General features: G+C 37.9%; 1 protein-coding gene across 2 annotated transcripts in view; it reads right to left on the minus strand.

Moving 5' to 3' along the window:
• Positions 1–25,474, minus strand: part of SOX5 (SRY-box transcription factor 5) — a 1,009,763-nt gene that overhangs the window by 118,316 nt on the left and 865,973 nt on the right. For both annotated transcript variants that reach the window (XM_055085506.1, XM_055085507.1), the window contains one exon: positions 22,591–22,711. In XM_055085506.1, coding sequence (XP_054941481.1) covers positions 22,591–22,711 — 121 coding nt within the window. The remainder of the gene's footprint in view (positions 1–22,590; positions 22,712–25,474) is intronic.

Genomic DNA, 25,474 nt, shown 5'->3' on the forward strand with positions numbered 1-25,474 from the left:
CTCTAGCTGTGGCAAGCGGGGGCCACTCTTCATCGCGGTGCCCGGGCCTCTCACTATCGCGGCCTCCCTTGTTGCAGAGCACAGGCTCCAGACGCGCAGGCTCAGTAATTGTGGCTCACGGGCCCAGTTGCTCCGCGGCACGTGGGATCTTCCCAGACCAGGGCTTGAACCCGTGTCCCCTGCATTGGCAGGCAGATTCTCAATGACCACGCCACCAGGGAAGCCCTTTTTTTTTTAAAAAAAATAAATTTATTTATTTATTTATTTATTCACTTAGTTTTGGCTGTGCTGGGTCTTTGTTGCTGCGCGCGGGCTTTCTCTAGTTGTGGTGAGCGGGGGCTACTCTCCGTTGCAGCGCCCGGGCTTCTCAATGCGGTGGCTTCTCTTGTTGCAGAGCATGGGCTCTCGGAGCGCAGGCTTCAGTAGTTGTGGCACGCGGGCTCAGTAGTTGTGGCTTGCGGACTCTAGAGCACAGGCTTGGTAGTCATGGCGCACGAGCTTAGTTGCTCTGCAGCATGTGGGATCTTCCCGGACCAGGGCTCGAACCCATGTCCCCTGCATTGGCAGGTGGATTCTTAACCACTTGCCACCAGGGAAGCCCCCAGAAATAGAGCTTTAAAGAAGACTCAGGTCAAGAGGTGTATTTACTGGAAATTTAATGAAGCTTAAGCTTTTGGGTTCTGGAAAGGGTCCCTAGCAGTGTGTTCACAGGGTCATATGTTTTTATATTTGTCAGCTCACTTAATTTTTTACTTGGTTGTGATTCTTTTCATAAATATTCTCTTTTGTACTTAATGTATATGAAGATTATATATATATATATATAAATATAATTTTCATATTTTTATTCTTAAATAGAGTCCCCAAAATTATATGTTTCAGGCTTCAGAATACCTGAATCTACTTCTGCTGATCTGGCTTTACAGCTTAAAGGGAAAATAAGACAAAGATAATTCAATGATTAGTATCAAATACAATGACTGTTAAGATAGAGAAGTATACAGTGCTATGGACTATATTGTGGGTACACCAAACCTAGTTTAAAAGGTCAAAGACAGCCTCTAGGATGAAGTCATGTTTAAGCTGAATCTTGAATTAAATGAAAGCTAGCCAGGCAAAGAAGGGAAGCATTCCAGGAAGGAAAATAATTTTCATTAAGACTCAGAGTCAAATGGGAGTGTTATATCATAGCTCAGTCCCTGAATTGCTCAAGTGAAGAGTGCAGGTAGGGAAGTAGAGATAAATGGGGCTGGAGAGGGAATCAGGCCAGATTGTGTATGGCTTTATGTACAGTGTAAAGAATCTAAACTTGATCCTACAGGATAAAGGAAACCATGAACATGGAAAACAGATGGACTGAGTAAAACCACTTGGGCTAGAGGCTGGAAGCTGTAATCAATAATAAAAAGATGCAGAACTTTGTATAATAACGTAATGATGGTCCAGACTAGAGTGGTGATGTTGGAATAAAGAATGATGGAGAAAGTCAAGTGGTGTTTAAGAGGCAAAACTGACAAGACTTAACGATGGTTTACATAAGAGAAGACTCGAGGATGATTCCCAGGTTTTTCACTGGAACAGCTGATTGCGGAGTGGAACTATTTGTTGGATTTGCAAACATGGATGAGAAGCAAGACTGTCAGGTTGGGGGTAGCGAGGGGGAGATGAAGGGGAAGGAACAGAGTTCTGTTTTGGACATTTTAAGTCTGAAATTACTATCAGTATCCAAGTAGAGGTGTTCACTGAGGCACCTGATAAACATGTTAGGATTTTAGGGGAGAAATCCACATAGGAGACATAAATTTGAGAGTGGTCAGCATATATCTGGAATTTTAGCTGTCACCATGTAGGAGTTAACTATCGATAAAAAAGAGGTCCAAGGATTAGATTATAGGATATACTAACTCTTATAGTTGGGGAGATAGGTAACTAGCAGAAACACTGAGGAGAAATGTATATACATTTGGTGTTCCAGAGGCCAAGAAAGATTTTCAGAAAGAATGATCAATTTTTTCAAATGCTGGATTTAGTGACCTAGAACTCATTGGTGACTTCCACAAGGGCAATTTCAGCAGAATGAGGGGTGAGGGAGCCTAGCTGGAGTGAGTGAGATCAACAGAGAATGAATAAAAGAAAGGAACTGGGTGCAGTAAGTGTAGATCCTTGCTTTTCAACGTGAAGTTCTCAGGAATGGCACTGAGATCACCGAGGAGTTTGTTAGAAAGGCAAAATTTCAGACTCCACCCCAAACCTAATGTGGCAGGCACACGTTAGGGTCAGTGGGACCCACGCTGACTCCCACTTCCTGGTATTTATGTCCTTATGCAAGTCCCTCCCCTTGTGGACTGGACCTAGTAACTACCTTCCAATGAACAGAATAAGGCAAAAGTGATGTGATGTTACTTTTTTTTTTTTTTTTTTTGTGGTACGCGGGCCTCTCACTGTTGTGGCCTCTCCCGTTGCGGAGCACAGGCTCACGGGCCATGGCTCACGGGCCCAGCCGCTCCGCAGCATGTGGGATCTTCCCAGACCGGGGCACGAACCCGTGTCCCCTGCATCGGCAGGTGGATTCTCAACCACTGCGCCACAGGGGAAGCCCGACGTGATGTTACTTTTGAGGTAGGTTATAAAAAGACTCTGGCTCTGTCTTGCTTGCTCCCCTGCCCCCTTCCCCAGCAAGCAGTTACACCGTGAGCTGCCCTATGGAGAGGTTCACATTGCAAAGGACGGATGTCTTCCAGCCAACAGCAAGCACAAGTAGGAGGCATGCCAACAACCAGAGGAGGCAGCGTGGAAGTGAATTTCTCCCCAAATCAAGCCTAGAGATGACTACGGTTCGGGCCAACACCTTGATTGCAGGGACGTGAAAGACTCTAGGCCCGAGCACGGCTGTGTCCAAACAAATGTTTGTTATTTTAAGCCACTAAGCTCTGGGAGACTCTGTCAAAGCAGCAGGCATATACCTTCTGAATTAGAATTTAAATTTTAACAAGATTCCCAGACTATTTGTATGCATTTGAGAAGTGCTAAAACAGACAATTTCAGTGAGGCATTTTGCAGTATCTATTGGAGGATGTGTGATAAAGAAAACTATTTAAAAGGTATACATTTGTAAAAAAAAAAAAAAAGAAGAGAATAAAAGGTATACATTTGTAAAAATTATAGCATGCTTATATGCTAATGAGAAAGATCGAGTAAATAGGAAAAAATTGATGTTACCTGATAAGGCTTTACTTAACATTTAGAATTTTAAATATTTAATCCAGAAAACACTATATCTGATTTTATAAAGGGAAGTTTAGATGTTTAAAAGCTGAATTTGTATTTCTGCAAACTAGCTGAAATAACAAATATTATGACTATTAGAATTGACAATTTAAATACTTAAAATTATGTAATTCACTTATATTCCTTATTTAATGACTATAATATTAAAATAAACTAAGCAAAAGTTTAGAGGCTACAGTGCTCTTCACAGTGACAATTCATTTTACATAATTTACTTTCCCTATTGAAAATCAATTAATAAGCACTTATATCATCTACCATGTGACTAGAATTCTGCTGGGTGTTATGCGAGATAAAAACAAAAGCTGGTCTCTATCTGTTTACTACAAGTCTCTCTTTTCTAATTATTTGAACTTATTTGAGTAGTATTAACCATCAGTGCTACAGGAGTTAAGGTAGAACTAATTCCAGGCTTCAATATTTAAAGAATAAAGGTGAAAATAAGAGTGAGCTTGGCCTTGAAGATTTGCAGGTGTGGGGCAGATGTTTTAGACAGGGTGAAATGTATCATAGCATGAGCGTGACATGCTGAAGGAATGGAGAGAAAACCAGCTTAACTCACAGGTTACAGAATAAAGGCAAAAGAGACAGAAAGCAGGGAACTGAGAAACTTTTCATAATCCAGACTTGAAGATGTTTGGATGACAAAAGGCAACGGATATGAAATGAAGTTTTAACAAGTTTAATTAAAGAGGTTAAGTAACAGGTCTTAAAGATGACTCCGGGGCTTCCCTGGTGGCGCAGTGGTTGAGAGTCCGCCTGCCGATGCAGGGGACACGGGTTCGTGCCCCGGTCCGGGAAGATCCCACATGCCATGGAGCGGCTGGGCCCGTGAGCCATGGCCGCTGAGCCTGTGCGTCCGGAGCCTGTGCTCCGCAGCGGGAGAGGCCACAACAGTGAGAGGCCCGTGTACCGCAAAAAAAAAAAAAAAAAAAGATGACTCCGAACTCTAACCTAGGGATACAGATTTACTCATAAATTTGGATTGATGGCAAACACCCACATGGGTGTTTAGGGCACTTTCCAACTACCAGCATCTAATTCTTAATAACAAATTGAGTATTATGCACATATTTAGAGCTCATTAGTTAAAATCCAGCCTGTTCCATAACGCTTAAAATTTGCATATGCATATTAGAATCTTATTATTTTTCATTTCCTACATTCATGAATATATAGTAATGAAATGAATATAGTTATCTTTCCTTTGATATACATATATGTGCATAACTATAATGCTATTCATATGCCATACTGTACATGTGTATAAACATATGTGTATGTATATACATATACACACACAAGCTAAATAATTTATATGTGTTATGAGCTGACTTGTGTACCCCCAAATTTTATATGTTGAAGTCCTAACCTCTAGTATCTAAGAATGTAACTGTATTTGGAGATATGTCCTTTAAGAGGTAATTAGGGGTAAAATAAAGTCATATGAGTGGGCTCTACTCCAATACGATTGGTGACCTTATATAAAGAGGAGATTAGGACACAAACAACACAGATGGAGGGACAACCATGTGAGGATAGAGGGAGAGGACAACCATCTACAAATCAAGGAGAGAGGCCTCAGAATGAAATCCACACTGTTGATACCTTGATCTTACATTTCTAGCTTCTAGAACTGTGAGAAAATAAATTTCTGTTGTTTAAACCACCCAATTTGTGGTATTTTGTTATGGCAGCCCTAGCAAACTAATACAATATGTTTGCCATATACGGCCTCATAACAATGTAGTTGATGTTTAAGTGAATTGGAGAAAACGAAAGACTGGCAGCAAGAATTAAAAAGAGTACTATCACTATTACGTATCTGTAATCATATACAGTTTCCAAGATAAACATATGATCAAAAATAGGATATCAACTAATTTCAGAAGCTTTGTGTCTAAGCCACAATATTAATGCAACCATCTCCATCCAACATACAAATGTACATAACTTGAAGCATATCTACCTTATTATCAATTTTTCAGATCTAAAATATCCAGAACTAGTTTGATTGAAATTTACCCCAGTTACTAAGTAAATACAAATACCATAAATGTGAAAAGGGCCAATATAACAATTTAACTCAATTAAGTAAATTCAAAATATATTATATGCATGTGTCAGTGTTCTGAAGTGGACACAGAATCTATAAGACTTCAAAACAAGGTCAAGGGTAGCTCTTAATGGGGAAAGAGAAGTTCAGAAACTACTGGGGAAAAAGGATTTATATTGAAGTAAACACTGTCATCTATTTATGCCACCTCTCAATAAACTGCACTAAAATATTACGACAGGTTTATTTTGTTAATACCCCATGAGATACTTCGTAAAAATAAGATAATGGAAAATTCTGGCGTTTAAAGTTCAACCATGTGTGTTATTCAAATTGACTTTCAACTATTAAAGTAATTTCTTCTACTCTTTCCTAGGTTTTAACCATTTGAACAGTTTTTCCTTAAGCCTTTCCAAAATTAATTTGCTTCTTCTTTCAAGGCAAGTATGGAAAATTCTAGCTCAAAACTAAAATTTTTCAAAAAGTTGAAAAATATACTGAGGCATGTTAATCAACTGTTTTCAGAATACAATCCGGCTTATAGTATCTACTGATATAAATGATAGATCTAATAGTAAATAACCCAATAACCCCTCAGAAAGCATGTTACTTACATTAGTATTAAAGTGATGAATATTTAGATAATAGTTATTTACAGTGACACTATTGAAGAGTCTCATTTTGGGGGGCTAAATACAGAGTGAGAAAAACAACAAGGTTATGTAGGCCGAGGAAGATTGTCAAAAGCAAGCATGTTCTTATCCAGGGTCAACTTCACAAACCCTTTCACCCACTGAACTACTATAAAGGTTCTGGAAAGTTTTGTGGCATTATAAAAATTAAAACCTACGCGCGCGCGCACACACACACACACACACACACACACAAAATCCCTGCCCTAGAAGAGTTCCTAATAAAGTGAGGGAGATAAACATGTAAACCAATCCAGTGATACAATGAGCAAAGTAGAACAGTGGAGAAGGCATCATTCTGGACACCTCCAGAAAAGAAGAACTTAACCTGGAAAGAGCATCGAGGAAGATTATTTGTTAAAGTATCTCTTAAAAAATGGCACTCCACTACGAAATTATCTTTCAGGACACTTTTACCACCTACTTTCCATGTCTTCCAAAGTCACACAGTAAGCCTCCATCACGTCATGCAACAGGATTGCTCTTATTAATCATCTTCTAAGATTGGCACTGAACACACCCTGCTCTACCACTCTAACTTCCTGGTGGAGGGAGTTCTATAGGAGTTCATGGAGGAGTGTAAGACAAAGTGGAGTTAAAGAGGACACTATAGTTGGAACTTTGGAAGGAAGGAAGGAAGGAAGGAAGGAAGTTGTTTCGAAGGAAGTTGCTTTCTTTCATTTCATAGGCCCACAGATGAATTGGTGGGTTCCTTCTGCTTGGAAGGAGCCCCTTACCATTCATAGGATAGTGCTAGCAATGACCATTATCTGTTATTGGCCCCTACATCCAGGGATATTTTAATAGTCTCAGTGTATCTGATGCAGAAGGGGAATGTTAAGCTATGCAGCTAAAGAAGCAGGTAGGACACACATCTTGCAGAGCCTTGTGTTTTACTTTGAAGGCAACCTTAAGTTGCTGAAAGGTTTTAAGCAGGAATGTGACATAGTCTGATTTGTATTTTAAATCAATTTTGTGGCAAGGGCTAGAATCAGTTGGAAGAGGGAGAGACTGGAGACAGACAGACATGTTAAAAACTACTGCAGTAAGTCAAAAGGGAAATGATAATGGCCTAAACTAATCATAAGGGAAAGAGAAGGAACATATATGGGAGACAGACTTGATGGCCAATTTGATGGGAGAAAAGAGATACAGGGGAAAAAAAAAGGTAAAAAAAAAAACACAGTTGGGCTTATATTTTATTTTCGGATGTGGTTCAGGAAAAAAAAAATCCTTTTTTTACCCAAAGAGTTTCAACATCAATTGTTCCAACATTGATTCTGAATTATTCATTATGCTCCCACTGATGTGAAATGTGGGCAACTAGTATTTGTTGAATTTTAGCGCTGTTAAAATATTTTACATATGTATACACATAAATATACACATATAAATCTACACAGATATGAATGAATATATTTACTGGTCTGTGTATAAAATCTCATTTAATCTTCGTAACAATTCAATAGGGTAGATTGTTATTCTCATTCTACAAACTAAAAATGTTCAGGATCTCACAGATAGTAAGTACTATAGTTCTTACCATTGTGGCAAGGAAAGTATTAAGTTTTAGAAAACATCAAAGACTATTTTAGAGCATAATATAAATACCTATTTAAAATTTCAAAATAGATATATTCATTTTATGTTCATTCAATTAACATGTGTCAAACATTACATGTAGGACACAAAGAAGTAAAGGTACAGTCCTTGCCTTCGTGACACTTTCAGTTACAAAAATAAGACATAAATATGGAAAGTGAAATGAATCAAAGCCACATGATTAAAATCATATGAATAAGAAAGGCAGTAATTACCAAAGAAAGGAGGAATTTATTTGAGCTGAAATCAATGGAGAAAGAATCAGAGAAGGGGCTGGTCCTGAGTTAGGCTTTGAATAAAAAATAACTAGAAAAGATGAGAGAAGTCTAAAATTGCAATGCTTAGCGCACAGTAGATGTTCAATAAATATTTGCTGATAGATATTCAATAAATAATTTGATGAATAAATAAATGGTTGAGCCCAAAAGTAAGGATCAGAGAAATGAATGAACAAAATGTATTTATGAACTAGCCTGCAGTTAGACCCATGTCATATAGTATCAAGAAATATTCAGAAGGTTAGTTAGAGTCTATTAAGTACCTCAACTGCCAAGGTAAGAATCTGTTCATACCGTGTCCCTAAACATGTGCACAAGTACCTCCTATCCTAAAAAAACAACCAACTGTCTAGACTCCAAAGATCCCTCTAAAACACTTTCCTTAGTGTTTAGAAAGGAGTCATTTATTTACTTTCTTTCTTCTTCTCATCTAAATTGCTGGAAACTAGTCTTCAATGATAATCTTAAATCCTTCTCCTACACTTTACCTCTCAATCCATAAACTTCCCTGGAAGTAATGACCCCTGATTTGCCAAATTTGAACGAACACTGCTGTGTAACAGCTGATACTGTTAATGACTCCCTCCTTCTCTAACTACATCTACACTCTCTGACTTTTCTTATAACGTGCTCTCCTGGTTCTCCTCATACCCTGTTCATGCTGACTTTATTACTTCTGCAATAGGCTGTTCTACCTTTCTTCACTCATTCCTTAGGTAATTGGTATTCCTTGGAGTCTAATCCTTGGTGCTTGACTTTTCTCATTGGATTTCCTTTATCTGGATGATCTCATCCAAACTCTTGGTCCAAGAACCATATATAAACTATTCGAAATCAGGGACTCCAGCCTAGACCTCTCACACTGCTTTTGGATGGCAACCCCACCCCCAACCCGCCGGCCATCTCTCCCATAGGAAGTTCAGTTTTCACATTTAATTTAATTCATCATCCTTCTTGCAAGACCCACTTCTACTCTTGGTATTTCGATTAATTTGGGTGACACCCAGTTACCTATGCTATAAATATGAAGTATCCTTGACTGATCCCTCCCTTTCATTCTCTATGGCCAATCAATGACAAACTTCGTTTAACTCCCAGGTTTTCATTTCTCACTGTTGGAAAACCTACCAATCAGTCTCCCAGGCTCCAGTCCTCTGCTAAAGAAATGAATTCTCTGCTTAGCTTCCAGTGGCACTCATTACAGGTACACAATAAATATTCATTGGTTGTATTTAAACTGTAATAAATATTTACTGATTACATACTGTGTGTTAAGGACTGAAAAGTTCAAAAGTGAACAAGAAAAGTATGTCTTGACATGGATGAATCGATCAATGGATGGCTGGATGGATAAATGCCACTATGATCTCAACCCCGAGTTTTAGCCCTTCAGTGGCTTTTCAGTTCCTCCAGCATAGAGGGTCTATCAATATTTCCTTGAATTGGTCTCCTCTTATGTCCTCCAACTACTCACTTATCATTTCTTGCCTTAAAGTTTACTTCGAACTGCTTAAAGGTCCATGTATACCCTAATTCCATCTCTTGTTTTCCAGCCTCCATCAGGGCTGTTTTTTTCTGCCAGGAATGTTGTCTGTGTATCCTTTTACCACAACGACTTCTTCAGTTGCTTAGTTGCCCTTCATCCTTTAGGATTTGACTTTAGGGATCATCCTTCAGGGATCCTTAGGATCATCCTTCCCCACTCCAAGAAGCCTTCCCTGACACCTTCCGTCAATCTCAGATTTGAGTTCATTCCCTTTCCACTCACTTTTGTTAAAATTCTATGCATCTCTCTATTACATAACATCTGTTTATATCCCATTCTCCCCAACTAGACTGTGAGCATCCTAAAGGCAGAATTATGTCTTACTCCACCTTTAAATTCCCAGTTTCTAGCAGAGTGCCTTGCCCACTTAAGGCTGTTAAATGTTTAATGACTGAATATACGAAGCAATATTCTATTTAAGAAATTAACAAATTTCAAACACAGGAGACCACTCTTCCCATATCAAAAGCTTAAGGCTTATTAGAAGAAACAGACTGTAAGCAAATAATTATACAAATAAGGAACAAATTAGTTTTTTTGTACAAGGTTTAATGCAAATAATAATGGTGTTTTAGATCAGCTGCCAATGATACCAAGGAAGGATAGTAAATGGAGGGCGAAAGAGAGGCCTAGAGTTTAAAAAATAAGGACCTGAAGGAGGTGGTTAAAGAATCTTTTGACACATTTTTTCACACATCAAACCATTCTTTTCTAATATTCCATAATCTATCTCTTCTGTAAAGTTTGATTTTAAAAGCAATTCATATCCCCTTGTGTATTAAAAGTAAATAACATGAATTTCCTAAGTCGTAAAATGATTTCTGTTCACTAACAAGAACCCGCTATTATGATGTCATTAAAGCACCTGAGCACGGTCAAGATGTCTACTAAAAAAGATGTCTTACATACAAACAAAAGATAAAAACAAAATCCTTCATCACAGTGACTGTTTCCAATCACTTTAGACTTTCTGAAATCCAAGCAAGTTGGACTTTGCTTTCAAACAGCAATAAGCTCAGCTATACTTCCTCTCTCATTTTAAGAGGTTAAATTTATAACAAGTCTCCTAAATCATCTTGTGGAACACCAGACGTTCAGAACAAATGATATGGTATACTTAATAAAGGTGAAGGGGTTTCTAAATGCAGAAAGTCTGTAAACCCTTCCTAGATTTGCTAGAATAGTATAATATGACATTAATATTTGAAATTTTTTTATGAGAAATGCTAACATTGTGCAGTAACTCTCATAAAATAAGTAATGAATATAAATATTTCTATGAATTTTATTTGAGAAAGTAGAATTAATAAATTATCTCTTGTTTGACTATACAGCTATTTTATTAATTAATTAATTATTATTATTATTATTATTTTTGCGGTACGCGGGCCTCTCACTGTTGTGGCCTCTCCCGTTGCGGAGCACAGGCTCCGGACGCGCAGGCTCAGCAGCCAGGGCTCACGGGCCCAGCCGCTCGGCGGCATGTGGGATCCCCCCGTACCGGGGCACGAACCCGTGTCCCCTGCATCGGCAGGCGGACTCTCAACCACTGCGCCACCAGGGAAGCCCTATACAGCTATTTTAAAAGAAGATATTTTTAGGAGATTTTTAGTTCTTAACTGCTTTGTCATAGGCTAAATTTTTCAGTAAGAGATTTTTTTAAAATAAAAAACTTTTTTTGTCTTCTTAATGTAGCACTGCAAATGAAAAACTTTACCCTACTGGACTTCCCTGGTGGCGCAGTAGTTAAGAATCTGCGTGCCAATGCAGGGGACGCAGGTTCGATCCCTGGTCCGGGTAGATCCCACATGCCATGGAGCAACTAAGCCCGTGCGCCACAACTACTGAGCCTGCACTCTAGAGCCCGCAAGCCACAACTATTGAGTCTGCATGTCACAACCACTGAGTCTGCGTGCCACAACTACTGAAGCCCACACGCCCAGAGCCCGTGCTCCACAACAACGGAAGCCACCGCAATGAAAAGCACGCACACCACAACAAAGAGTAGCCCCTGCTCACCGCAGCTAGAGAAAGCCCGCACGCAGCAATGGGCAACGCAGCCCCAACACAGCCAAAAATAAATGAATAAATTAATTTAAAAAACAAACAACAAAAAAACCAACTTTACCCTACTTAATTTAATAGTTACCTAGTTGGCTAGTTTAGTAAGAGATTAATTTATAAGCTCTTTAAAGTGGGAAGACGCTTCTGCATATAAAAAATACAGCATTCTTTCTTCACCTCTTTGCCCATAAATCTAAGGAATTCTAGTACAAATGAAAATTCCTGGATTAATTATCTAAGAAATCTGAGTATCCCTGAAAAGGTGACAATAAATCAAACAAGTCTCCTTTTCCTTCTATATTCCAGCATTACGACCAAGACATCATTTAACTATTGCATAATAACTCATTTTAAGCTGCTCAAAGAGAATCATTAATTAAGGAACTGCTTCTATATGTACATCTGTATCAGAGTACTATCTAAATTTTGCCTCTGTGTCTTATGAAGAAATGAATGGCACAGAGAAAAGCATCCAAAATGATGAAAGTATTAAAAAGTAGGGCTCTGGAAGAGGGGCATTCATATAAGCCACTTAAGACCAGTTCAAATGCTCTCTTTTATTTTCCACTTTTAATATGAAGGTTTAGCAAATATTTCATTTTTTAAAAGCATCTCATTTTTTGACACCGTTGATAGCCTTTCCACTTTTCTGTCTGTCAGGGCCTTTGATAGACATCCTTCCTCCCGGGGTGTATCCAGAGTCTGTGATCTACAGGTTGAGAACAGGAAGCTTCCGAAACCACTCTAACAATAAGCCTATGGAATATACATTTGGGATGACACCTGGCCTAGAGATTTCTACTAGAATGGTAACTTTTAGACCTCTGGGAATTAAGAAACGTTATGAAATTTTCTCTCCACCCAAAAATGAAAAACAAATAATGCAAATGTCTTGAATGGTCAGAAGTATAGTGACCTAAAAATAGATAAATTCCTGAAATCCTTATCATTATACCACATTCTAAATTTTCAAAATGGGCTGATACATTTAACAAGTAATAATGAAATATTATATAATAATCTAACTCCTTTAGAAATGCACTGACTCATTCCATCTAACATTTACAATCTCCTCATGAGGTGAGTAGGGCAGACATTACTGTAGCTACCTTAAAGATTAAAAAGCTAAGGCACAAAGAGGAAAATGACTTGCCCAAGGAAACAGAATAATACAAAATGGGATTGAGACTACCAAGGTCTTCTGACACCTTGCATAATTTTTTTTTCTGACAGAATTTATTAAATTGAGACAATTAATCATTTCAGATTACAAGTCTCACTGATGCTTATTCAGAACTTAACTCCCGATAAGTCAATTTTTAAAGTTTTAAACCTTCCATTAATCAACTCAGAGAGCATCAGAATGTACAGACAATCTCTCAGGTGAAAAGTGTTCAAAAAGAGACAAATAAACGGAAGTAAAATACCATATACTGGTAATGGAACTGATTACACAAATAATTCATTTGGGGCAACTTTGTGCACACAAAAAAGTTTACTGTAGCATTGCCTAAAACTGTGAAGCATTGTAGACAAACTTAAATGTTCATTAGTGGGAAACATAAATAAAATATGGTGCATCCAGTTTCATGAAATATGATGCAGGTCTGAAAGTATTTAGGTCTGAAAGTATGGAAGAAAGATGGCCATGACTTTTTGTTATATTTATCAGTAGAACGTAGTCTATAAAATATTTACCCCCCCCATACATTATATATTATGTAGTACATATCACATATATATTACATAGCATATATTATACAGATACTCTCACATCCTGCATATTACATATTGATATCTAGATACAAATAGATGTATACACATATTTATTTATGAATACATAATATATTTATACCTGTATCTAGTTCTGGAAAAATAGGTACCAAACTGTTAACAGTAATCACCTCTGCAGAGTGGGATTATAGGAGGGTATGAGTGTAGGCAGATAACTTTTAGTTTCTGTTTCATATACTTCTACATTGTTTGAGGTTTGTGTAGTCAGCAAATGTTATCTTTAATATATTAGAAAAAATGTGAAGGGTTGGTATGAGCTGATTATATAAATAGGTTTAAATATGTTCTTTGAAAACAGAGCAAAAATAAATTATTAGTGAAACAGTACTGTTTAAAAAGTTGTAGCTCTACCTGCTTCTGCCCTTTGCACTGGCTGGAGTGGGGACATGGGAGCTGGAGAAGGTACCTAATGCCATGAGACGGAAGCCACGCTTTGTGGAAAGCAGTACAAGAAATAAGAGAGCAAGCCATGGACTTCATACCACGGAGCTACCACATGAGCAGTGCTTGAACTGTTGCATGAGTGAAAAATATTCTTTTTCCATGTTTAAGCTAGTAGTATTTTGGCCTGTTACAGTACAGTTAAACCTAATACAGTAGCTGATTCACACGGTATTCCAACAGCATGACTTGTTCAGTTTTCATGGAAAACAGACATCTATCATAGAGTTACAAGCAAGATATTATCTTAGCCTGTTTTATTAAATACTTTTTCTGCTTCCATACTTTCTTATCAACATTATGACTAAAGTTTGCCTTCTACTGGAGCTTTCTACAGTGAAGAGCACGTTTACTGGGCAATAGAGTTGTTCAGCATCATTAACAGTTACATCTATTCAAATAAAACAACATATTGCTCCTCTGGGCTTATACTTCAGTTTGATGACCTTAGTTAGTGGGAGTTTAATACTAAGATGAGATTCCATGTTTGCTGTGGCAACAAAAATATGAACCTAGAATTCTGAGGGTTAGGCTACAAATTCATAAGGTTACATCACATTTTGAGGTCTCTGGTGTGAAAACACAGTGTCACTAGCCAATTTGACACTTCTATGGTATCAAGAACGAGAATCATGTCAAAAAGAAAATACTGGGGCTTCCCTGGTGGCGCAGTGGTTGCGCGTCCGCCTGCCGATGCAGGGGAACCGGGTTCGCGCCCCGGTCCGGGAGGATCCCACATGTCGCGGAGCGGCTGGGCCCCGTGAGCCACGGCTGCTGGGCCTGCGCGTCCGGAGCCTGTGCTCCGCAACGGGAGAGGCCACAGCAGAGGGAGGCCCGCATACCACAAAAAAAAAAAAAAAAAAAAAAAAAGAAAAAAAAAAAAAAAGAAAATACTGAGCTGAATGAGTTTATATTTTAATTGAATAGATTCTTAATGTTCTTATCTGTTAAAAAGCAAACAAGATGGATTAAAAGATTAGATATCGTTTTAGTCTAATGAAATCTGAGGAATTTATCAAAGAAAGGGCTTTTGCTCTTTTCATTTGCTTGTATGTGTGTGTTTTGGTGGTGGTAGTGTGTGTGTGCGGGGGGCGGGGGGAGAATGGATCAAACACTGGTTACTAATATAGCACAGTTATCACCTCACAGAGTTATACTGCTTAAAACTAATTATGTCTCTATGTTTTATAAACAGTAAGGCACAATATAAGCTATCATTTTTACACTAAGTTATGACACTTTGTCACAATAAGGACATATACATCTCTCTTTTCTCAGTGATGAATACTGTATTGTAAGCTATTATAAACTCCATTTTTAGCAAAAAAAAAAAACTATTTTATTGACGTAGAAACAGCTGTTCCATGAGAACTGGAGGGTGGCTGTCACCATATAATTGTGCGATGTTATATACTTTTTCTGCACTCAGTTCTCTTTACTTTTTAATCATTTCATATTTTTATGTCACCAATCTAAGATGAGAATTTAAATGATTGGCTGTTTAGGTCCAAAGTTCTTCTTCACAAAAATAAATATTTACAAAGCTCTAAACTAAGTCAGGTTTGCCCAACATCATTGGTTTCTAAGATTTGGGGAGGGGAGGTAAGCGGAAGAGCTGGGCACAATAATTCTAACACACACAAACACAGAAGCCTGAAGATGTGATTATATCTACTTTTCTCTGCTTATTTACAAAGAACCTACAGTATGCGATCCTGACAACACATGTTTCCTATTTTGTCAGTTCAATAAAAGCATACCATGTCAATGGTTTTCAGCTTGTGATTCGGTGATTGTTTCAGCACTGACTGACCTGTATGTCAGCTGACACAGCTGACATAGTTAAATCAGAAATTAGCATGCAGTCTCCTAAAAATGCCAGACACATGGACCCTCTGCACCAGAGAGATATAATGAAACCCACATGATACCCCCATTAAACAATGAAACATGTGACATTAACTAAAAACAGGAACACATCAGCAAATGTGCCTGAGGAAGTTTATGGTATTTAACTCCTAAACATTAATTTTATCGTGGTATATGAGGAACTAATTAACTGAGAGTTTCCTTTTTTATTGGAAGCGGAAATACTGTTCAGAAAGCTGATGAAGAGTAAGTACAGCATGTTTTAAGTTTATTCAGCTTGGCTCATCAACTTCTATTTATTTAAGCTAATCTCAGAAGGCAATTAAATATTTCAATCAGTAACTTTATATGGCTATTTTATTTAGCACATTTCCGAAAAATTAATCAATGTGTTAAAATGCAGAATGAGTACGTGAATGTATTTCTAGCTTCATAGAGCCAAAACAATGACTAAATACATTTTCAAAAAAATCACATGATCTTTTCCAACATGAGCTCTAATAGACAAGTGTAAAACGATAATAAAAAAGTTTAAAACTTGGTGATTATAATTAAAATAGTGAAGAGACAAATGTTTCCATCAGCACTAAAATACTTTTCTCTAAACAACTGTATTTTCCTAGTCAGAGGAAGTCTCATTCAGGTGTGGCAGAATGAACCTGATCCTATATAGCAGGAGTCCCCGGCCCCCAGTCCGCGGGAACCGGACCGCACAGCAGGAGGTGAGGGAGCAAAGCTTCACCTGCCGCTCCCCATCGCTCGCATTTCCGTGTCTGAACCATCGCTGGCCTTACCACCTGAACCCCGGCCCCCGCCCACCGGTTGGTCCGTGGAAATACCGTCTTCCGTGAAACCGGTCCCTGGTGCCAAAAAGGTTGAGGACCGCTGCTTTCATATAGGACATGAAATGTAATTAATTGCTGGGTGTGGTTCTAATCGAATCTTTTTTTTTTTTTTTTTTTTTTTTTTTTTTGGTGAGGGGAGACACAGGATGTATGTTTTGCTGGTATTATACTCAGTATCCACCATTTATAAGTAACCTAATAAGATAGACACAATGGTAGGCACTGCTTCATATATAATCCTATTTAATCTCTGTAACAATTCAGTAAAATGAGTGTTATTAATCCATTCTGTAGGTCAGGAAACTGAATCTCAACAACTTGCACAAGGGCAAAGTAGCACAATGAGGCAAATCAATTGCTTATCTGATTAATATTAATATTATACATATCCCTGTAAGTGCAAGATAAATTTTGTTATAATATTCTGTTCTGTGGTTGTAACATGATAGGTCAACAACCATACCTTCCAAGTAAAAATATTATAACATTTAAAAGATGAATATATAATATACTAGGCCACAAGTTCCTAAATGTCTTAGATTCAGGCACCATCAGTGGCTCAACAATTCTTTCGTGACACTCCTAAGACAAAAGAAAGGTCCAACTGCTCCACTTTATTAAGTAATATGTTTCAAACAACTCAGGTAATTTATGTAGCGTCTTGGAGATGCCTCTGTATTTTCCTTGAAATTTTAAAATATCCTGTGTGCCCCTGTGAATTAACTTCAGCACCCTGGTACCTTAGCGCAGTTTGGGAACTACAGCCCATTAGTTTGGGAACTATAGCCCATCTCTAGGGAAAGGTACTTCCTATCTTTCCCTAACCCTATCTGTAGCTATGTGACACATTCAATTTGACACTTTGAGCCAAACTATCAAGACAACTCTTTTACAACTGTTTCCTACTATATACAGAAAATGGGTTATTTTATTGGATTTTGACTTCCTGTAGATTTTTAAAAATTTCCACATAAAATGTCTTCCTGTCAAAAATTTCTGAAGCATCTGTTAGAATTACGTGGCTAGAAATTTTACACCCAAACAAAGAGAGAGGCAGAGGACTATAGTCATTAGTAAAAAGAGAAGCACCTATTCCTTTCCTTTCTGCCTATAAAATATGTGCTCTGAAGGCACAGCACTTAACCTGAGTTGGGGGCTGGGGTGCAAGGAAGCTGAGTGTTGTGGAAAGAGAACTGAAAGTTGGGGTCAGAGAAACTGGTATTGACGAAACTCACGACCTTCAACCACCTTATCTCAAATGTCCCTCTCAAGTCTAAAATGTTGGGCTAGGGGCTTCCCTGGTGGCCCAGCGGTTAAGAATCCGCCTGCCAATGCAGGGGACACGGGTTCGATCCCTGGTCTGGGAAGATCCCACATGCCACGGAGCAACTAAGCCCGTGTGCCACAACTACCGAGCCTGCGCTCTAGTGCCCGCGAGCCACAACAACTGAGCCCGTGTGCCACAACTATTGAAGCCCTCACGCCTAGAGCCCGTGCTCCTCAACAAGAGAAGCCATCGCAATGAGAAGCCTGCACACCACAACGAAGAGTAGCCCCCTAGGCTCGCTGCAACTAGAGAAAGCCCGCGTGCAGCAATGAAGATCCAACACAGCCCAAAATGAATAAATAAATACATTAAATAAATAAATCTATAAAAAAAGAACCTGCTGTGTAAAAATAAATAAATAAAATAAAATTCAAAAAAATTTTTTAAAAAATAAATAAAATGTTGGGCTGAAACCAGCATCCATATTCAAATTCATTTTGAATTTTGGTAGATTTTTTTCTATCATGAGCCAGCACAAAACTCTTCCTGCCAACACAAAACTGTTCTGCAGGTGTCAAAGATGTGTACATTTTATTTCAAAAATATCTACGTGGGACTTCCCTGGTGGCGCAGTGGTTAAGAATCCGCCTGCCAATGCAGGGGACACGGGTTCAACCCCTGGTCTGGGAGGATCCCACATGCTGTGGAGCAGCTAAGCCTGTGCGCTACAACTACTGAGCCCACACGCCTAGAGCCCGTGCTTGGCAACAAGAGAATGAGAAGCCCGTGCACCACAATGAAGGGTAGCCCTTGCTCACCCCAACTAGAGGAAACCCACGCACAGCAACGAAGACCCAACGCAGCCTAAATAAATAAATAAAAATTAAAAAAAAAAAATCTACCTGATACAAGCTTTGCAGTTCACCGGTTCAAGTCTTTGGCTAAGAGCTTAGGACTCCACTCAGACTTTCCAGCAGAAGCAAATGGACTGTGTCCTCAGACTCTTCAACCATCCGGAGCATACTTGAACCAACTCATTTGTACATACATTCAGTTTATAATGCAGACTTGGAACTAGCATTTATTTATTTATTTTACATTTTGGCCTAGCCATGTGGCTTGCAGGATCTCAGTTCCCTAACCAAGGACTGATCCCGGGCCACAGCAGTGAAAGTACCAAATCCTAACCACTAGACCACCAGGGAACTCCCAGGTTTTTAGTTATTTAGTTTTTCAAATTTATTTCAAGGACTTCAGTGATTGTTTTCTGATTAAAATGAGCTAGTATCCATAAACATAATTTAAAATTGGGATTTTTAATTACTGCAATATAAAATCTGGGGTGTGTTTAACATGTAGCAACTGAATTGACAATTTTCATAGAACCGGTAAGTTAAAAATACAGATTACTTCATTATTTTTTTTCCCTGAATGTTAAACCAGTGTTTTTACATAACTGTTTTCAAGTTATTATACATATTTAAAGCACTCCATTTAATTATACACCATTATTTTTACCTCCTTAGAAGTCTGGAAGTATTTTTAGACTTTAAAAAATAAATAAGAAAGGCAATAACTAGATATAGATTCATGAAGAAGTGTGGTTTCATGCTTGATTCCACTAACAGCAAACACCAAAACAGAACTGAAACTCTGATAATATATCAATGCTTGTAAACTGACCTACATATTCATAGATAAGAGTGGACTACAACATTCTCTAAAGCTTCTTTTCTATCTAGCCAGTTTACTCTGAAGTCTCTGGCTGTGCTATTAATTTATTCTTATATTGTTTAATAACACACTTTCTAGCAGTTAGGAGAAATTCCAGCAACTACATTCTGTAGGTGTCCATTCCACACGGTGTTTCTACCGTCATATTTCTTAAAGGGAAAATACCTTTATTTCCAACTAGAAGCTTCTTTTTTGGAAAAGGAAGAAACTTAGCCAATTGATGATGGTTACGTTACCCAACTGGTGTTTTTATTTTTTCCCCATTGATAACATTTTAACTTTCATGTGTAGTTTCAAAGATTTTAATTTTATTTATCAAAACACATAGTCTAAACAGAAAAATTTATCATCTATACTTTCTTGAAAGGATTGATGAAAAGCATTTGAGAGTATTTGATACCAAAAAATAGTATACCTTTCATATTTACTTGAAACTCAAATCAAGATGGATTAGTCAGTGTCTCTTTCATTGAGAACTCTGTGATATTACTCAAATTAAAACAAATGACAGCCAGAGAAGTGACATATGATTGACAAGTATGGGGGGAATAAAATAGGAAGTCCCACTGAAGAGAGAAGATGGCAAGATTTCTTTCCCTACCTCAATTCCTTTCCTGCAACATGATTATGGAGGAAATAAGTCTGGAAGATTTATCACTTCCACCCAGCTCCTCATTCAAACTGACAGTGTGAGAGTGTCAACAAGGGTGGCGCTTTCTTTTACTACTGGCTTTTTCTTCGTTTTACAGTTTGGCATGATGCTTATTTCAAGCTTTCCAGCAGCTGTAGAGGCTTTATTCTATTTTACTTCCAGGATACGAAGGAAGTGGTATCACTTATAACTTGAAGCACTGAAGGTATGAATATCAAATGGTTAATATATTAACAACTTTAGGAAGGGAAACATTTCTCCACTCCACGTTACGTTAACACCGAACAAATTTGCTATGCCAACTCTGTCAAATGGGAGTGAGGCAGAGGTGTTCTTGACCTTTTCCAGGCCCCCAGTTATGCTATTCTTCATACTCAATGTGGTTTTCTCTTCAGCACCATATTCGCTAATGGGACTTATGTCTACAGTTGCTTAAAAAATTTCTTTTTGAAAAACAGAACTAGTCTATATGTACATATTGCAAGGTGCAGTCTGAGGCAACTGATGATTTTTAAAAGTGTAATTTTTTTTAAATTTTAGTAACCAAGGCTATGAAAAACATATTGGCAACATGCATTTAATGTGAATAGTAATTCTTTAGGTAAAGGGAAACAAAAAAATCTTTTATAATTATAAACTCAGAAATCAATGTAGCAATAGAATTTAAAATTCTCGTCTTAAAATTTAAATTATTTTTAGAATTTAAATATTTAGGATATAAATATAGTCCTTAGTTATACAAAGAAGTTGGTGTTTCTGGATGAATCAATCTACAAAGACAGTATTATGCAACAAATAATATTAAATAAATACATTAAGGATCCAGAGTGAGAACACCATCTTAAAACACAGGAAACCAAAGTCAAGAGAAAGATGTGCAAAAGCCATGTTTAAAACTGCAAAGAGGGCTTCCCTGGTGGCGCAGTGGTTGAGAGTCCGCCTGCCGATGCAGGGGACACGGGTTCGTGCCCCGGTCTGGGAAGATCCCACATGCCGCGGAGCGGCTGGGCCCGTGAGCCACGGCCGCTGAGCCTGCGCGTCCGGAGCCTGTGCTCCGCAACGGGAGAGACCACAACAGTGAGAGGCCCACGTACCGCAAAAAAAACAACCCACAAAAAACTAGGAATAAAAAAAAAAAAACAACTAGGAATAAATGTTAAATATGAAAATTCAAAACATCATTTAACAGGATGCAGATTTGATTCCTAGTAATGTTCAGAAAAATTTCTCAAATACAATAAGTGTCGAAGCATAGCAAGATGCTAATGTGACAATTTATTAACATATAAACGAACCAAAATCTATTGGAATTTACAAAATAATATTCTACATAAATATCTAAAATGATAATACTTTGCTAATTGTTTTCAATGGTATGCTACTTTGATCAATGAAAATATTTCAATTATTAGATTGTTTCCAAAACTAACAGTGTATAATTTTGATTTTCCTTTAAAAAGTCATAAAATCACAGGCAAGTAAAGTTAATAAGCAATATAAACAGTTATCTCAATATAACCTATTACTTAGTGTAAAAATGCCCTTGGATTGTTTGTAATGAATGCTCGATCATTTATTCATTCATTCAACAAATAGTTGAAATTGTACTAAAAGTTTAGATATAACAATACGTGAGACAGAATGAGCACTGGCCCTCATAGAGTTTACAATTAAAGTGAAAGGAAACACACAGGATCCAAAGGAACCTGGAGAAAGGGATCTAACTAGATCAGGCCAGCTTTCCCTATCTAAGCTGGAAGAGGTTCAGAAGACCAAGGAGAGTGAACACAGACAATTCAAGTCCAAAGTCAAGAAAGAGTATGGTTCGGTCTAAGAACTAAAAGAAGCCTAATGAGAAATTAGGCTGTAAATGTAGGGAGGAGACGGATAATGGAAGGCCAACTAATTCACATTAGGAAACTTGGGTTTATCTGAAAGGGCAATGGAAAGCTATTAAAATGCATATTCCTGGGCTTCCCTGGTGGTGCAGTGGTTGCGCGTCCGCCTGCCGATGCAGGGGAACCGGGTTCGCGACCCGGTCGGGGAGGATCCCACATGCCGCGGAGCGGCTGGGCCCGTGAGCCATGGCCGCTGAGCCTGCGCGTCCGGAGCCTGTGCTCCGCAACGGGAGAAAAAAACCAAACCCAAAAAAAAAAAAAAAAAAAAAAAAAAAAAAAATGCATATTCCTGTCTTACCTACTTAAAAATAAATTGAACCTGAAAATTATATTCATAATTTAAGAATACACTGGAAATGAAAGTTATGAAACAAAATTATAAAAAGCAAATACTGGCTTCAGAAGCATAGAAATAATCTAAGCTCTTAAATACAACATAAATCCTTTTCTACACTTTCTGTGTGTTTCCTCTTTAAAATAAAATTTCTTGGTGTGGCAGGAATATTAAATTGCCTAAAGCCATGCCCTCCACGCACTCCCAAGTGAAAAATCAGTGGTACTTACTACATCCAGCCTTATAGCTGAAGCCTGGAGGAAGGAGGAATCCTTGCTGGGCAGCTGCAGCCAGTGTCCGTTGATCGGGAGGGAATACAGGAATCATTAATGGCGGCAGTTGACCTTGAACCTGCTGAACGTATTAGAGTGAATCAAAGAAAAGAAGTTTTGATACTCCATGCTTCCCATCCTCCCACCCTTATGATATAAGAAAAAAATTACTCAATTCAATACACTGGCATACAAGCCTGCTAGAACCCTGGATGTGAGGCTATGTCTTAGGACTACTTTAGACAGGAGAATCAGAATACTGAATACTTTAACTGGAAGGTGTTATCAAGTTCACTTTCTAGCATGGTGAATAATTTCCCTACATGATGATATCCTTTACAGTGATGAAGCATCAATACTTCACACTACAAGTCTTTTCTTACTGCATTAATATAATGATTTAAAAAGTATCCCTTAGGTTGAACTAAAATCTCCTTCTGTAAATCCCACCTGTTAGGACTAATTCTACCTTCTAAAACAAAATTAAACTGGTACCATTTTATATATGAACAGCTCTTCATTACCTGAAGATAATTCTCATGTTCATGCATAATACTAAGATTTTTTTTAAGTTCTTGAATAAAAGAGCTGAAAGAACGCTTAGAGAGTAATAAAGACTTTCCCAATTCTTTATAGAAGAGGTAACTGAGGCCGAAAGAAAACTGACTTGCCTGTGGCCATGGAATGGGGGAGTCAAAACTATGTCTAGGATCTAGTCCCTTGGATCTTTTGAATTCATCTATCCTTTTTGAGGCAATTGAACCACTCGTCAAACCACACGGCCTCTCTTTTGGTTGCCATCTTTAGAATACACCTTAATTTTCTGGTGTCACTCTCAGCATGTAAGGTTCATATCAGTAAATAAATAATCTAATACAATGGAATCACTATTTTCTTTTAATTGAACAGTAATTTCTAGAAATATAAACTAATGCAGTCATATCTGCAGCTATGTCACATTGTCACTAATGCAGAGGTTGTCATTTACTAAAATACCTAGGATTTTTTTCCAAATATTTAAGCAAGATTTCTCTGGTGGACATGGTTATTGGTTAGTGTTTGTCAGAGAACACATGAATGAGAATTTAGGATCGTGCTAAAGATCACATCTGACACTTTATTCTCCTTTACTATTTCTTCCTCACATTAAGTCAGTTATTTGGAAAATAAACAAATATTTCATGAACACGTCCTATGTATAAGAAAATGAGCTAGGTAGTACAGACGTAATAGTAAACAAAACAAACAAGATCCTATGCCCATGGAGCTTCATTACAGTGGGGATAATGGTTAAAAGTAAAACAAACACATATACAAACAAACAAACAAAAAATGCATTCAGTCGCTAACCTTAACAGCAACTCTGAAATATCTCTGGACTTGTTTTCCCTTTCTCTCACTGGCATTGCACATTCTTAGACACATGATTTTGATAATTCTCATAATTTCTCACTTTAAAGGTCCACCTTCACTTTCTCCACCATTTCACCTTTCATAGTAAACCTCTGAGGTATTTCTGAGATTTTGGTGTGTGTGTGTGTATGTGTGTGTGTGTGTGAGCGCGTGCGCACGTGTGCACGCATGTTGAGGGGGCAAAGGAGGGGATGAGAGAGAGAGAGAGAAGGAGGAAGGATGAGGGGAGAGAAAGAGAGACAGAGAGAGAGCCAGCCAGCCAGGCAAACAGGGAAACAAGCACTGTAAGAATGAGGAATCTGTTTTCAGAAATGACTCCAAATTGCAAAGTATTTCTTTTAGCCAAAAGGATTTTAAACCTATCACTGCCACCAGAGTGAAACTAAAAGTGAACAACACAACCAGGAAAACAAAAAGAGAATGTTTTAAGGTTAGAGCTGAAGGTTAAAAAGCTTATATCACTACAGCCCACATTTTTTGAACATACTGGAGAAAAGATAAACTTTATGTAGACACCAATGAAAAACAATTGATTGACGTCTCAAAAATTAGAAAGTGCGTATCGAGCAAGTATGTAGGAAAAAGTGGCCTGAAACAAGAGGGAGATGTTTGAAGGCAAAACAGCATGGGTGCTAGTTCTGTGTAAGAAGAGGACACTGAGCAGAATAACAAGCAAACAAAGAAACAACAAACTAGCCACGCTGGTTAAGGGTTATCACTAGCTACTATGTATCCTTTATATTTCATTGTAAGATATTATATTTTATATAGTACATCTCCTGCTTTCTAAGACACCATTGGTTATACAATGTATAAGATGGCTATAAATTTAATAAGAGCACTTTAGAGGGAAGAAGAAAGGAATTTCAAATGAAACACATACAAGGGTTGTAAGAGTCATCCAAACTTCAGAGACCTTAAAATTTGGGAAAAAGAACTTCTACAATTGCAGAAACAATAGCTTCTTATTTTAGTGCAGTAGTTCTTAAACTTGAAGGTATATTGTAGAATCACCTGGCAAGCTCTGAAAAACTCTCAATGCCCAGACTGTTTCCTAGACAACAGGGGTGAATTAAATCTGAATCAACAGGGGTGAGACCCAGCCATCAGCATTTTTTTAACGTTCCCCCTGATGATTCCAATGTGCATCCAGGTTTGAGAAGAACTGTCTTAAAGAACGCTGAAGTCACTGTCACCAAACCTTTTTGTCTTCTTCATATTTTGCCTTGAGTTACAAAGGACTTTCAGGTATATAAGCAGTTGAAGGGAGACTCTGCCTATTACAGGTCTGGTGCTCACAGGACATTAAACTATATTCCTCAGAGAGTTCCTTCTAAATGAGTCTTGTATCTGTATTTCACATGCTCCTCTTCTGAAAAGCTTTTTTTTTTTTTTTTTTTTTTTTTTTTTTTTTTTTTGCGGTACGCGG

This window comes from Physeter macrocephalus, chromosome 6, assembly GCF_002837175.3.
Source record: "Physeter macrocephalus isolate SW-GA chromosome 6, ASM283717v5, whole genome shotgun sequence".
NCBI lineage: Eukaryota > Metazoa > Chordata > Mammalia > Artiodactyla > Physeteridae > Physeter > Physeter macrocephalus.